This window comes from Genypterus blacodes, unplaced genomic scaffold (assembly GCF_046128005.1).
Source record: "Genypterus blacodes isolate CSIRO-AG114 ecotype Tasmania unplaced genomic scaffold, CSIRO-AGI_Gbla_v1 ptg000029l_1, whole genome shotgun sequence".
Taxonomy (NCBI): domain Eukaryota; kingdom Metazoa; phylum Chordata; class Actinopteri; order Ophidiiformes; family Ophidiidae; genus Genypterus; species Genypterus blacodes.
In genome coordinates this window covers 5,237,529-5,253,170 of record NW_027466842.1, presented here as the reverse complement: position 1 = coordinate 5,253,170, position 15,642 = coordinate 5,237,529, and the positions used below count along the sequence as shown (strand labels likewise).

The 15,642-nt window shown below is 41.5% G+C and overlaps 1 protein-coding gene across 9 annotated transcripts in view; it reads right to left on the bottom strand.

Annotated features, from left to right (window-relative positions):
* Positions 1–13,934, bottom strand: part of kmt2cb (lysine (K)-specific methyltransferase 2Cb) — a 57,872-nt gene extending 43,938 nt beyond the window's left edge. For 8 of the 9 annotated variants that reach the window (XM_076144897.1, XM_076144899.1, XM_076144898.1 and 5 more), the window contains exons 1-2: positions 13,197–13,934; positions 6,779–6,967 (exon numbers count right to left, since the gene is read on the bottom strand). In XM_076144897.1, the coding sequence (XP_076001012.1) occupies positions 6,779–6,966 (188 nt within the window). In that variant the 5' untranslated portion in view covers position 6,967; positions 13,197–13,934. The remainder of the gene's footprint in view (positions 1–6,778; positions 6,968–13,196) is intronic. The other variant, XM_076144905.1, reaches the window with a different exon arrangement.
* Between the last annotated feature and the right edge of the window lie 1,708 nt (positions 13,935–15,642).

Genomic DNA, 15,642 nt, shown 5'->3' with positions numbered 1-15,642 from the left:
TGCAAGCTCTCAGCACGCATTAGCCGCATTTCACACAACAATATAGGCATTGCTCAAATAAGTGATAACTGCCTTTTAAGATACCACAAATGCATACATATATTCAATAATATGAACAAGGCGGGGCGGTTAGGAATTACAGCCAATGTATACTAGATTGCTCAGTAACTCCAGGCTCATAATGTCCTAGATCTAGAAATGTATGAAAACACAAGACAGATCAAAACATACTATTCTGTTAATCAGTATTTGGTAACTTAACCACTTGACCACCAGACCACTGTTTAGAAGTGCTATGTGCCAGTATTCGCTTTGGATAATTAGTTTGGCGTTATAACATATCGTCCCGTTCACGAGCCGTCTCCCTTTTTGCTCCGTGTTCCAGAGTGCAGCTAATTAGGAAATACTGTATGTCCAACACTGTTCTGAACGTGACACCCTTACTGACAGCAACAGTGATTGAAAAATGCAGGAAACGCATTGTTAACCCATCAGCATTTGTATAGCCACTCTAACACTCAGCTACAGCAGTGTGAGTGGCAAAGTAAGTACTGTATGTAAATAAATAAAATAAATACTGACATTTTTTGTGAGCAAGGAAGGTTTAAATTCAATTAATTTAATTAATTTTCTCATCTCAATGTATAAATATAACATATAAATTCATAATACAGCAACAGTCCCTCATGAAATGTGAAATCCACAATCACATGAGCAAGCACATTGGAAAACATTGCAGGCACCATGTCTTTACTACTAATGTTATTGCTACTACTACTCATTATAATAACAATAGTAATAAGGGTAATAATGGGTGTGTAAATTGATATCAGATTTTTCATTAACATCCTGCCTGCACTAACATAACCTCAGCTCCCAACAGCCTAAATAAGATCCTACCACATCCAACACATATACTCTTATCTCCATGGGTATTATACATACACATTAGACACTAAACAACGTATTATGTTCGTTATTGAATTGAATTCTTCGGCTATTCACAAATGAAGCGCATCAAATCTTCTGTATAACTGTGTAAAGACACTTTAGGCAAAGTGTGCGGTTGCATTTTAGGAAAAATAAAAATTCACAGTATATGGCTTAGAGTGCAGTAATGGGAGATACTCAATGTTTGAGGAAATGGATCAGGATCAGAGGGAAAAACTTGATCGGGCCTACTCACATGTCTACATTCCGCCAAGTGACCCAAAAACATCTCATTGCTGCTTCACTTCAGTTCAGTATTTTCTCTGCATTAAGCATTATTTTCTCATTACCTTCTTCACCAGTTCCTTCTCCACACTTCTTAAGATTTGTCATCCCTTTCTGGCACTAACCCCAAAAACTTCCACATAGTTTTCATAACATCCTGAAAGTGCCCCTGTCAGCAAATCAGAAAAACACATCTACTTAAGCTACTATAGGTGAGTCACACACATACACACACACACACACACACACACACACACACACACACACACACACACACACCTTACAGTATGGAGAGATGTGTCAGTGTCAGCACCCAAAGGGAACTGTGTTCACCCAGTCTCCCAAGCGCCATGTGGAGGGGATCATTGTCACGGATACAAATTAAATAGCAACATCCATTGTTAGCATGCTAAGTGGAGGGAGCCTAACAGCCCCAATGAGAGCGGCATGTCTCAGGAGCACTCAGGAGGATACAGGGGGGTGGATGTGAGGGAGGGGATGGGGTGGGGGTGGGGTAATTTTCAGTGCCACTAGAGGGAAAAATCACAACTGGCTGGAAGCCAAATCAACCCCTCCCTTTAATGACTTCCACGTCAAGATAAGAAACAACCCGAAAATCCAACATTAACAGGAAAGAACTCTCCCAATCCTTTAGGCTAAAGACCCAATGAAGTACAGGCTTTGGTAAAAACATAGATATTGGATAAAGATGGAAAAAAAATATATACAATTATTATACAATTTATACCTATTTATGTCATCGTAGAGGCCAACAGCGTAATTCTTGAAGCAGTGGAAATCAGCAGGAAAAATGTCTTTTTTTAATAGCTGACTGAAATCAGACTATAGAAATCAGTGTTAGAAACACAAACTAGAGAAATCCCAACAGCCAATACAGTCCAAGCTTTAATGCCTTATCGCCCAAATGTCTCTGTTCAATGTGTTGCTTATTATGTCGGAAGAGAACTTTAACAGACTGCAATCATTGATATTAACACGACTTCAGAGGCCTGATATTATAGGTATTAGATTAAGTACTTGATCAGCGAGGGATCAGTAAGGTCAGACGTGTGATGCTGCAGGCAGTGCATCAGCACCCAGCTAGACTTGCTTACACTGACAGCAAAATGGCAACACTATTTACATTTTCACTACTTACACTTGCAATTCTTAGTTGCACTGGGCAAACCAAAAACCCAAAATGGGTGACATTTTCATCTATGAGCACAATGGCGGTGACGTGTTTACAGAGGGCTACACAACATGCACCGTAATTATACCTATCCCTGCTAAAGGCATCAAATTTCATCTTTGACACAGCTCATTATTTCACTGACTACCAGTAAAGACTAACATCCAACCCCCATACCCTGCACAACTTCTCCCCTTCCTCTCAGTCCCACCACAGGGAGAGAGAGAGAAAAAAAAAGGGTGAAAATAATGCTGTGGTAAGTAGTCCCAGCCATGAGGGCAGAGGCTGGAAAACCCGGCAAGGATTTATTTTTCTTGCTTCGGAATGGACTGACTAGCAGATGGAGCGTGGGCAAGTCTAAATTTCACCAACCAGGTCTACCACAGCAGAAACACACAGCCGACATGTCTGCCTAAGTCACAAACCAATTGGCTTCTTAACAGTTTACGTCAGTATTTTTTTCATTTATCCCCAATCTGCATCAGAAAAGAGCAGCAGCTGATATTATAACCACATGGTTTTATCTAGATTCACAGGAAAAGGTTTGCACTTGAGCATATCTCATTCATCATCCAATTACAGCTCATACCATTTGTTTCTGAAATGCTGCAGGGGTGATTCCAATCCAGACACACCAGCCAACAAACTTCCTGGCAAAATCAACTACTACTACTTAAAATGGGGTTCAAGAAACAATGGAGAGCTATGCTGTGCTATGGTTGATATTTGATCACATAATAGGATAAACATTAAACACCATTACTGTACAATAAACAGTATATATGATCATGTTCAGTGACGTCATTTTACGATCAACTCAATGGATGGATGTAGACATTGCGGGGTTGCATCATACATCCATGTTCCCTAATTTTTAGACATCAGTCGCAAGCCATTTTGAACCTTGAAAAAAACCTCACTGTCACAACAATTAAAGACATGTTCAGACGCGTTTCGGTCTGAAGGTTATTTTCTGCAAAATAAAATCTGGGCGACATTTCAAACTGTATTTGGCTTCCGTGTTACCTGTCAATAAAAATTACATCTTGGCTCTCTCAGTTGATTAATCAGTTAAATGAAATCGAAAGCATCAACCTCTGTGCTTCACACATCTCTCTCCCTCTCTCTCTCTCTATGTCACATCTCACACACACACACACACACACTGCCCGTGCACTGTGACACCAAAACGCAGCAGAGCAATCTCTGAAATGCAGATGTCTAAAGTTTTCCTTTCTGATTTCACACATCCATTTTATTTTTATTTTTTATAGGCAGGCAGTGGCTCAATAGGCAGGCAGTGGCTCAGTGGGTAGAGCTTCCGCTTGGGAATTGGAGGGTTGCCGGTTCGAGCCCCTGCCGAGGCGCCCCTGAGCAAGGCACCGAACCCTCAATTGCTCCCCCCTCTGCGAAGGGTGGTATTATAATGTAAGTCGCTTTGGATAAAAGCGTCTGCCAAATGATCGTAATGTAATGTAATGTAATTTTCACACCAGAAGGATGCAATGTGGTTTTATACAGTGGGATGCAAAAGTTTGGGCACCCTTGTTAATTTTCATGATTTTCCTTTATAAATCATTGGTTGTTAAGATAAAAAAATTCAGTTAAATATATCATATAGGAGACAAACACAGTGATATTTGAGAAGTGAAATGAAGTTTATAGGATTTACAGAAAGTGTGCAATAATTGTTTAAACTAAATTAGGCAGGTGCATAAATTTGGGCACTGTTGTCATTTTATTGATTTCAAAACCTTTAGAATGAATTATTGCAACTCAAAATTGGTTTGGTAAGCTCAGTGACCCTTGACCTCCTTACACAGGTGAATCCAATTATGAGAAAGAGTATTTAAGGTTCAAGGTGTAAGGTTATTTAAGGCAATTGTAAGTTCCCTCCTCTTTGAATCGTCTCTGAAGAGTAGCAACATGGGAGGCTCAAAACAACTCTCAAATGACCTGAAAACAAAGATTGTTCACCATCATGGTTTAGGGGAAGGATACAGAAAGCTGTCTCAGAGATTTCAGCTGTCTGTTTCCACAGTTAGGAACATATTGAGGAAATGGAAGACCACAGGCACAGTTGAAGTTAAGGCTCGAAGTGGCAGACCAAGAAAAATCTCGGATAAACAGAAGCGAAGAATGGTGAGAACAGTCAGAGTCAACCCACAGACCAGCACCAAAGACCTACAACATCATCTTGCTGCAGATGGAGTCATTGTGCATCGTTCAACTATTCGGCGCACTTTACACAAGGAGATGCTGTATGCGAGAGTGATGCAGAGGAAGCCTTTTCTTCGCCCACATCACAAACAGAGCCGCTTGAGGTATGCTAAAGCACATTTGGACAAGCCAGCTTCATTTTGGAATAAGGTGCTGTGGACTGATGAAACTAAAATTGAGTTATTTGGGCATAACAAGGGGCGTTATGCATGGAGGAAAAAGAAAAACACCTGCTACCTACAGTAAAATTTGGTGGTGGTTCCATCATGCTGTGGGGCTGTGTGGCCAGTGCAGGGACTGGGAATCTTGTTAAAGTTGAGGGACGCATGGATTCCACTCAATATCAGCAGATTCTGGAGACCAATGTCCAGGAATCAGTGACAAAGCTGAAGCTGCGCCGGGGCTGGATCTTTCAACAAGACAACGACCCTAAACACTGCTCAAAATCTAGTAGGGCATTCATGCAGAGGAACAAGTACAAGGTTCTGGAATGGCCATCTCAGTCCCCAGACCTGAATATTATTGAAAATCTGTGGTGTGACTTAAAGAGAGCTGTCCATGCTCGGAAACCATCAAACCTGAATGAACTAGAGGTGTTTTGTAAAGAAGAATGGTCCAAAATACCTTCAACCAGAATCCAGACTCTCATTAGCAGCTATAGGAAGCGTTTAGAGGCTGTTATTTCTGCAAAAGGAGGATCTACTAAGTATTGAGTTAATTTTTTTTTGTGGTGCCCAAATTTATGCACCTGTCTAATTTTGTTTAAACAATTATTGCACACTTTCTGTAAATCCTATAAACTTCATTTCACTTCTCAAATATCACTGTGTTTGTCTCCTATATGATATATTTAACTGAATTTTTTTATCTTAACAACCAATGATTTATAAAGGAAAATCATGAAAATTAACAAGGGTGCCCAAACTTTCGCACCCCACTGTATATACAGGCCGTCACTTGGTTCAGCCCTTACAACAACATATTGTCACACCAGTCAGTGAAGCTTTATCAGTGTGCTTAATAATGGATATATATATAATATATAAAATATAACGGATGAATTATGCATCGTCTTTACACTGTGTTTGATTCTGACCATATCTCCATTATTATTACACAGACAACTCAGGAAAGTGTATTTTCGCTGCTCATTCCGCATAAAGATCATGAAGCATGTTGATGAACTGTCGTCCATGAAGCAATCTAAGAATGTCCCAGGTCATCCAAAGGTTGCGGCATTAACGCATTGTGTGGATGCTCGTAGATTAAACAAGCAGGGTATTAAGATTGATTGAAAGGACAGACTGAAGAGAGAATTAAGAACCTTGCAAGCATTAAGTTACACAGTGGTTCTAAGCTGCATTGTGTGTTGATACTGAAGACACAAAGAAGAGGCACTTTATTCGAGGCCAGATAAGAAAATCTGTGCCTAAATTGCGGGACACATTTATTCTGAGATAGAACATAACTCTTGGGGTTGTAGATGTTTTCTTTTATCTAACTTAGAACCACGATTGCTGTGATTTCAGTTCTCATAGCAGTTCTCTGAAATTTGGACAATCTGTTACTGAACTTGGTTTTAATATTTTCTCATGAAACACTAATTTGAATGATACTTTTCATTAATCAGTCAATTTCTGTATCAATCTCTCATATCTCGTTTTAAATTGACTTAAGCCAAATTATCGAGCATTGTTTTAACTTGTCCTTTTTTGTATGAGCATTCTGCTTTTGGAGGTATTGTGTTGCCTATGGAACATCTGCAATGTCATTTCATTGTTCATTAAATTTTCATATTGTTTGTCACAAATTCAATGGTCTCACAAAACTCATAACGCGGTTGTCTGCTTCTTTCTTTGAGTGCCAAGTCAGCCTATATATGATACAAACAGGAGGCCCTACCTTCACAAAGTGAGAAAATAATGAGTAAAGGAAGGAAGCGCAACCGAACTGGCACCCCACCACAGGACCATTACTGTATAAACAGTATTGGATCAATCCTTAATTACATCAGTGCCACATACATGTTGCATGGCCAGAATATTCCAATCATTGCATGTTGCAAGAAATTCCTCTCCGGCCTAACTAAAGCGTGGGATCACATCAACCACATCCGTGATTAGTTGTTTATATATCGAGGCGCAAACATACTTTTTTCTGTTCTTGGGTGTGGATGGGGGTGGCGCCTGGGGTGGGATGACAGCGGCATCCTTGCGCGGCCTGCCACGTGGGCGCTTGTCTGTATGGGCAGGGCTTCCTGTGGATGTGGCCCCTACACTGCTGGATGGCGGTGAGGGTCCCTGGTCAGAGGGTTCCACAGTCTTATCCTCTGATGACATTCTGAACAGATGGAGAGGAGGAGACAGTCACGCTATGTGTTAAATGGCCAACAAAACACAAAAAAATAAACAAAACCTTTCAGACACAACGGGGGAAACGATTCTTTCTCTAAAACAACGATCCCTTGTTAATTGTGCCGATTCTTACTTTTATCAAACTCAAATTCAAGCCTCAAACATGCGGTTGACAATCCTGGGTAGTAAACTGTTATTACGAGGGCTTGGACCAAAACGAATGACAAAAACCGTTCAACTCTGAGCAGAGAAATACACAAAACCAATTCATGTTTCTCTCTGCTGTTGGTGGGCGAAGCAACAGCAATTTCTGCTTGGCGATGTAGTCAAGGCAGATCCAGGTTTCGGACTTGCTGCTCCCCACTGAGGGGAGAATATTTCCGTTTAGTTCAGTACTATAGACTCAAAATGTCTTATTTTTTCCCCCAATGTTGAGCATATCAGCTGGTCATGGTTTCACCAAACAAACCCTTCCATATATACACACACCAAATCTCAAAGGCAGCCATTTTAGCCAACAGGTTTCTCCCTAATCTTTATGGTCCGTTGTGATAGCGTATCTGAAAATTCAGATCCACAGCCTTGATGATATGAACACAGGCTATTGTTATGTCTTTAATTCGGCATTTACTTCAACCTCAACTAGTATCATTACCTGCCACAGTCGACAAAACTGTAACTGTCAGCATTCACAGTCTTCATACAGATATTAGGACAAACTGCTTTTGACTTGTGTTGGTTAGTTATGGAGATTATCAAGACGGCTGTTGGAGAAGTTTTAAGAGGGTTTATGAATTGACTTTTGTACTTCTCCGAGTGGATCATTTTCAATGGGGAAAGATACTGTATATTGATTTTGTCTGTATGCCAATGATAGCTTACATTACCTCTGTGTTACACCTTTGTGTTGCTAGTTAATCGTGACGACTCCGGTTGCAGCTGACAGTTTAGCTGTGAAACCACATAATTGCAACAGCGTTTTCGCATCCTGACTATTTCTACGAATTCTACGATCTTTCGTTGAGGATTAACAAGGAAGTTAATTTCCCCTTAACGAGGAACTGACAGATACATGTTGACTCTTTCAGTCATTGAAAGAGTCAACATGAAAGAAAGGAGGTTAAAGAAACAAACATCGGTTCCAGGTAAACTTTTAATTGCGTCACACAAACAAAGAGGTGACGTTGACGTTGTCAGAGCAAGGCAAACACTGCTGTTGGGTATTTGTGGGCAAAGCAATCAAATTTGCATAACTACATACATTGGAGGGAACTTGATCTATGCTTCAGGACCTCCAACGATATCACGTATGAGGAAACAGGTATTCACCGGTAAACATTTATGAGAATGACAAGATCTTTTAATGAATAAGGAAACTAGAGGAAACATTGGTAGGGGGAAATTCTGTTCAAATGGCTTTTATTTACATAACATGTGCAGATAACAATTGAATTGACTTCTTGTGGTACAAATAAAGCAAACAATGCCCCTATATTAAAAAGGCATTTTAAAGGTGAGCGCAGAGGGTGATTTTCTTAAGATGACAGACAAAAAACTCAATGGCTACCAGTGGCAAATTATCATAGATTGGTGACCATGATTGCGCTCTGAGGCTCTACTTTACAGAGCTCTATTCATCCACTTGTCACACAACTAGCTATGAGTCATTTTTGTTTAGCATTGTGAACATCAAACCTCTTGAAGGACCTCTTAACAAGGCTGGAGCATCAAGTCATACAGTATCTACGCCCACCGGAGGGGAAAACATTGCTTCGCCTTCCTTCCCTTGACTTGAATTGACAGTTTCTTCCTGTCTTTTTCGGTCTAGTGGCCAGGAGCACAGAAATGCCAAAAAAGTTGTATTGCGGTGTGATGGGGGGTGCACTCAAAATAAAAACCCACAACTGAGTTTTTAAATCCCAAACCGCAAAACAGTCCACAAGATGAGAAAGTGTATCCGAGTAATAAGTAGTCAGGCGCCAGCAAGCAGAATCGTGATACGCAGTTGCTTGTATGTGACTAACTGTAAGTCGCACACGCAGTATTTGCATTTGACAGTGTTGATGCCTGTAGTCGTGGAGCGCGTGAGGGAATACACGTTGCCTAGATTTGACTAAAGCTAAATCTGTATATTTTCCATTTCTAATGATTAGTTTATAACAAGGTAGAAATTCAGATTTGTCCAGACATAATTGCCATTTGTTAGATAATTTGCTTGATTGTGATTTGGTCAGGATTGCACCAAGTTGTCAGTGGTCAAAATGAAAACTAATAATACAGCAGCTTTTGCCTCAGCACCAAAGATAAGAACACAATGCCGCAAAAGAAAAGAAAAATGAAAAAAATAAAATATGAACTTGAAGGAATGTTAACATAAATACGCATTATACAAACTAGAATTCATCCTATTCCGTTTTCATATTGCTGCTTTTTAACTATGTAGAGCGAAAGCAGCATGAATTTGAACAAATGTTTCACAAATGTGCTTCAAGGAGGTGTGAGGATCGGACTTATTGAACACAGGCTGTGCATAATATGAAGACTTGAAGTGATATGTAGAGAGCCCTTCACATTGCATACGGAGCGCGCTGCACTTGCTGCCAGGTAGAGCAAATGTAAGAGTTTGATGGGAGGAGGGGTGATGCGGTTTGTGGCTCGCCGAACAAAATAGTGGGCAAAGGAGCAGGCAAAACTGAGACTTAATTTCTGCTTTAGCAATATTAACAATAAGGAGAGAAGTATGGCGCAACAACAGAGTGTGAGTACACTAAATCCACACAGCAAGTCATGTTTGGAGAGGTAAGACACTTTTCCTTTCTCCCTAATTTTCCGGCACCTGTAAATAACAAAATCCCACCCACCCCCCCCCAAAAAAAGACATTTCCTGTTTCCGCGAGCCCAGGCTGAGGAGGGTAGATGCCGACTCGCTCGTTCTCTTGACCCTGACCTTTGCTAATGGTTACTGCGAGAGCCGGCCTGACAGGGAGTCGCTGCCTGCAGAGGGTGAGGGGAAGCGCATCGTTTCTGTTATGGCGCGGCTTCTTCTCGACAATAACAGTCGCTGGAGGCGTTTGTAGGCACGGTGCTCTGTGCAAAATCCACGCAAACGACAGACACGCGCTCTCCAATGTTTCTTGCCGAACCCCTCCGTAACATCCCCGACATTTCACCCCCTTCCCCCCAGCTGTACCCATCACCCCCCTTGCCTCGCCCTTTAAAAGTGGAACCCTTTAACCGTTCCTACCTTTTCTTGCCCACCCTAACATGACCTCCTCCTCTTGATATTTCACCCCTTTCATTGTACAAGCAGTAGTGTCAACTCTTCACTTAATTCAAAAATGCATATGAATATTTATGCCCTCATTTAGCACCATTTCTTAATTCTTGAGTTAGTCCGAAACATCGGAGGGTTAGGAGGGAGAAGAAGAATAAGAGGACCATGGACTAGGTTTGTAAACCACTGTTTTAAAATGAATTCGGACAATGGTGCTTAAGTGTAACCCCATGTTACCTTTTCTAAGGGGTGCGGATAAGAAAATTGTCAGGCCCAAAGACACCACCATGCAAAATGCATCCATGGTTAACCAAGGTCACATACATCAAATCCTGGAAAGGCGGTACGTATTGGTGATTCCAGCTTATTTCAATGCCATCGTTGGTCACAATGTCACATGAAAAGCAATCAAACCGAGTCGTGCTTGGACGCGTGGCGTGTCATAATGTAGCTACAACATCAAAAGAAAAGGCGTTTGCAGGAGAACCACAAACAAACACTTCCACACACTGGACTTTTCTACACAGATTCATTTTATGAAGGTGTAAGCCCTCATGACATCATAGGGTTTTAATACGAACTATGCTTCTACTTTATTAACCGTTTTCATAATGAGAGATAATGCCTGGGAGACATTTAACTAATCACATTGATTCATTTCGAGTGAGTGGATAGGTTGGTTTCACATTTGGAGCAGACACACAGCCAAGACGTCCACTAGAGCAAAGCAAACCCCAAACAGATGCTTTCTGGTAACCCCTGCTTTCTGTGTTTCCCTGCACCACACCAAGGTTCAAACGCTGGTTTCACACTTCACCATAAGCATCAAGCTCACTGGGAGAGTCACCTCAGGACTGAAACCAAAGCCTGCGCTGTATCATCCAAGTGTGGAGATGGACTGGTCGCCACCAACAGCCTGACTGGTTTCTCCCTTTTGGTCCACCATTACTGTTGTAACTACTGCCAGTGAGCAGTGAATAAATGAGTGGGTGGGCCATAGCTGAAATAAGGTTTCAGTGGAAAAAAGGTTATTGGTAGTATACTGTATGAACTAAGCTTTGGAATAACATTAGATATTAAGAGCAATGTTGGAAAGCGTCTAGCCTTTCAGATGCCAAAGTTACTGATAATTTTACCATATTTGCAGGTCCAATTCTCTTTTATTCTGAGGATTATCCGACTATAAGAGTTGCCCCTGTGTATCCATGATGGTACCAGGGGAAGGCATTATCTCCCTATTCCGGTTTCATTATTCTACAATCAATTTATAACAATTTGTTCTCCTAATACGACGTGCCTAATGAGTGTAGATCACAAGAACTTGCAATCGTTCTAAATCTTGATTACTAGTTGGGAGGGGTTAGAGAGTGTTTTGAAATTTAAACCCATCTCTCAAATGGGTGATTCCAATGCCCAATTCATAAAATCAAAAAAAGGTGTATTTTTAAACAGGATGCACTTACATTTAATGACACATGGAACATTTTGTGCATCAGTCCTTCAGTCCAGCAGTAGAAAGCTTGTAAAAATGAACATTCTTCTGAGTCTCAGACCAATTCTGGCAACCAGCAGGCACTTTGTATCAGTACCCTGGGAGATGTCTGAGACTGTACCACCTCATTCCTCACCAATTTGTGGCATTCATTTCTTTTCCCATTCTTCACTCATATACGATGTTATAACCCCCAGAAACAGCTTTGTAGCCAGAGAGAGAGAGAGTACAGTACACTCACACTAAAGTTCAATGGTTAATGTGAAAAAACAATGGCAGTGGTCTATCATACAAAAAAATAATCATTGTCTTGGACAAAAACAAACGGTAAAATCAATGTGAAATTAGGAATTAGGCAGAATATCTGGGACAACAGTTTGTCCTGCAGCAATGAATGACCAAGAAAGAAACCTGAGCCAGCATTGATCCTCCAACTGTGGTGATGTAATGAAGAATGGTACGCACAGAGAGGACCATATAATGGGCAAATTAATAACCAGATCAGCCGGTGCCAAGAATAAAGGCCACCACATGAATCAATAAAGGGTTAGACTCTGCCTCCAACACTGGGAACTGGTGATCGGCAAGCAATCATGACCACCGTGGCTACTACTGGAGCCATGCTAACGTTAGCTTTTGTTAACTCAAGTGTGGGCACAAAGCACTTGCATACAGCTAACGAGAGCTAGCCTGTTGTGTTACTCTCTGTACTAAGTATCCAGAAATCCATTGAATCATGCCAGAAAACGCACAAGAAATTGTTTCACATACTCAGGCTAAGCTTCCATAGTGGACCAGGTTGAGGTTTAAGCAAGACTTGGCAGTAAAACAACTCTTGAGAGTAATTAATGTGAAGCACACAGAGCAAACAGGTTAGCCATGGTTGCAGTTAGTTGGCCAACTCGGGATACTCGTAATTCCCTCCTACGTCAAAACACAGAAACAATGTTGCTGTCTATTGTTGTCAGACAGCTGATTTTAAACGTAATAATCTGCGGATGGTGGTAAACTGAAGGCTTTGGTGTTAGTAGAAACTTCAATACCAATTGGATTCAAGGCAACGGTGGTACAATTGTACCAAACACACACACACGAAGGCTCGGTCTATTCAATGGAACGGAACTGTTGTGGGGAACTGTACCGCTACACAAAAGTGAAAATGGTGCGTTGTTCTTTAAAGATATTGGATTTGTACTTTTAAATGAAGGTTCACGATACTTGACTATCATACAAGACAGTGTCCGTTTTACGTTTGAGTATTTATTTGTGATTTAACAGTCCCCCTGAAATGTTCTATTGACTGACCCGTTACGTTGAATAGACTGAGTCATGAAAACCGAGGCGGTGACAAAACCCCAACATCAGCCTGGAAGCTGGATAATGTTGGCTCGGCTTCTCGTGAAAAGCTAGGATGGGAAACAATTCGTTTTACTTCCGAATGTGACTTACCTTCCAGCCCTATGAATAACGAATTATCCTCTTCATGTCCAAAATACTGGGAGATGAAACGTCGCACTTTTATCACTCAACTAGCTAGCGAGCTACTTGAGCTAGCTAGCCTCGCTCCAATGAAGCAACGCCGCAGTTCTCAAAAATGCACAACGCATATCATAATAATCCAACGTCACAAGGTTATTCCCAACTTTGCCCATTTGATGGAAAGACGGAGTGTGTACATCCAAAAGAAACCCGCTTCGCTGACACACGCATTTGGGGGGATCACTTTCCTTTCTCCAATGACAGCTGTCGTCGCACGAGTTCGGGTTGGAAAGCTAGTTTGTGTTAGCCACCCAAGTATGCAGTCAACAATCTCACCAACTGACGAATAAACGACCCAAAGCCAAAGTCCGTGCGGCTGCAAAAATCGACACTCTGCGGAAACGTCAGATGAGGATCTCCGCCAAACGTAGAGAGGCGTTCAAAGCGAATACTGAGTGCCGATCGCTCGCTTGGCAACTGCTTCTATTTTCTTCAGCTGCGACAAGCTGCGGGACCGAGCGACCAGTTAGGAGACTCTCGCAGCCAGCCTGCCACGCAGCAACAATCGCCTCCCGAGACATGTAAAAACAAACACGAACGGGCCGAGAAAGGACATTCGTCCGGCGCGCAGAGGCCGACGTGTAGAAAACGCTGTGAAATTTCATAAAATTAAGTTGAAGATGACGCTTCAGCGTACTCTACAACGGTGGCCATATCTAATGATAAGTGGCACCGGAGCACAGCCTCTCTACGCTCCTCAAAAGTAGATCCGCCTCCCACAACCAAGAAAGCCGGACACAAATCTTCCAAAATTGATGCAGCTAACCAAAATGAGAGCGTTTTAAAAAACACCGCAAATGTGTAATAGAATATGTGAGAAATAACGTCAAAACGCATCGAAAACCCGTTGTCAATTTCTTCAAAATACTCTCTGACCCTGCGGATGGATATGGGCATTTAGTAAATAAAATAATGGCTAGGAAAGATTCAAAAGATGGAGCCTGGACTAGATGGAGACTGGAGCGGATTACGAACCGGAGCTCTGGCTCATGAAAATCCGAGCAGCAGCAGCAAGGAAAACCGGGGCAACGGGAAATTTCTCCAAAATAGATTAAATTTAACATGGGTGGTTGAGGCATAACCACAGTGTTCATCCAAATAATATCAAATAAATGTACCCTGCCTCCCCCATGGCACCCCTCTCTCGCGCGCGCGCACACACACACACACACACACACACACTGATGCAGGCATTAGTCATTGCATCGGCTGAATGTTACGTAGCCTGCAAACTGGGAGACAGAATTTGTGCACGCAGGGGTTAAATTCGGGAAAAGCCCCCCTGGGGTCGACCATGGCTTCTAGCGCCTTTATGTATATGTAAGTGAAAGAACCATTTGGTGCCACGTATCCACGGAATTCATCTGCCCTTGAGCTTTTCTTGTCTCGACTCACCGAGTTTCTACAAGCAGAACCGGCAGAGAATTTACTGGTTATAAACACAGCCCTGTTCCTTTAAATGGCAAACCTGGAAACCTCCTTCTTGAACCAGGAGCGCCCTCTGCTGGCTCCTACGAGACAAAACACGCACAGCTCTTTTATTTCATCAGCAGATTGCAACAATTGACAATAATGAAAACAATCAGAAAAAATTGGGAGCAAGGAATTTAGTCTAGAGTTTGCCAAAAAAATGAGGCGAGAGGAGTAAACAAACAGATAAATAAGTAATTCAAATTAAGTGCAGGCCTCACCAAACAAAACAGCATTTACAAAAGAGAAGAATCCCGAAACACAAAACAATTAGCACAAAGAATCAGTAAGAAGAGAAATAACTAATTTTGAATAATTCCACATTTTTAAAAATACACTACACCCACAACCTGTGAAATACAACTACAATAATTACACTTGGAACATACAATTTAATGCATTGCGTCACTAATCACATATTAAATTGTGTGTAGTATCAGTAATGTCACTGCACTGTTCAAACATTGCACCATCAACAGCTATATGTCTTGTCAGTGGTGAACTGCGAGACAGGATGCTTCCAGGTGTCACTTTCTGAATTTTGACCATTGAGCTGGTGTACATTTACACCACTAAACACCACTGCCCCACTTATCTTGAAACACCTGATGCTGCTGTTGGGTTGTTTTTATCTGTGGGCCTCATGCCTATGGCCCAATTTTGAAGGAGATTACTTTTTGCCACCATTGGCTTATTTTTTGCCACCATTGGCTTATTTTTTTTACATTGTGATTTATTGGACAGAATATATTTACACATTGGCCTTTCCTGTCCAGGGTTCTGAAATATTCACAGACTGTATGGCTGAGAAAAACAAAACAAAGAAGAATTAATTTTGAATCACATTGCCTGTTTGAGATATTACACATATTACAGACAGAGGGCA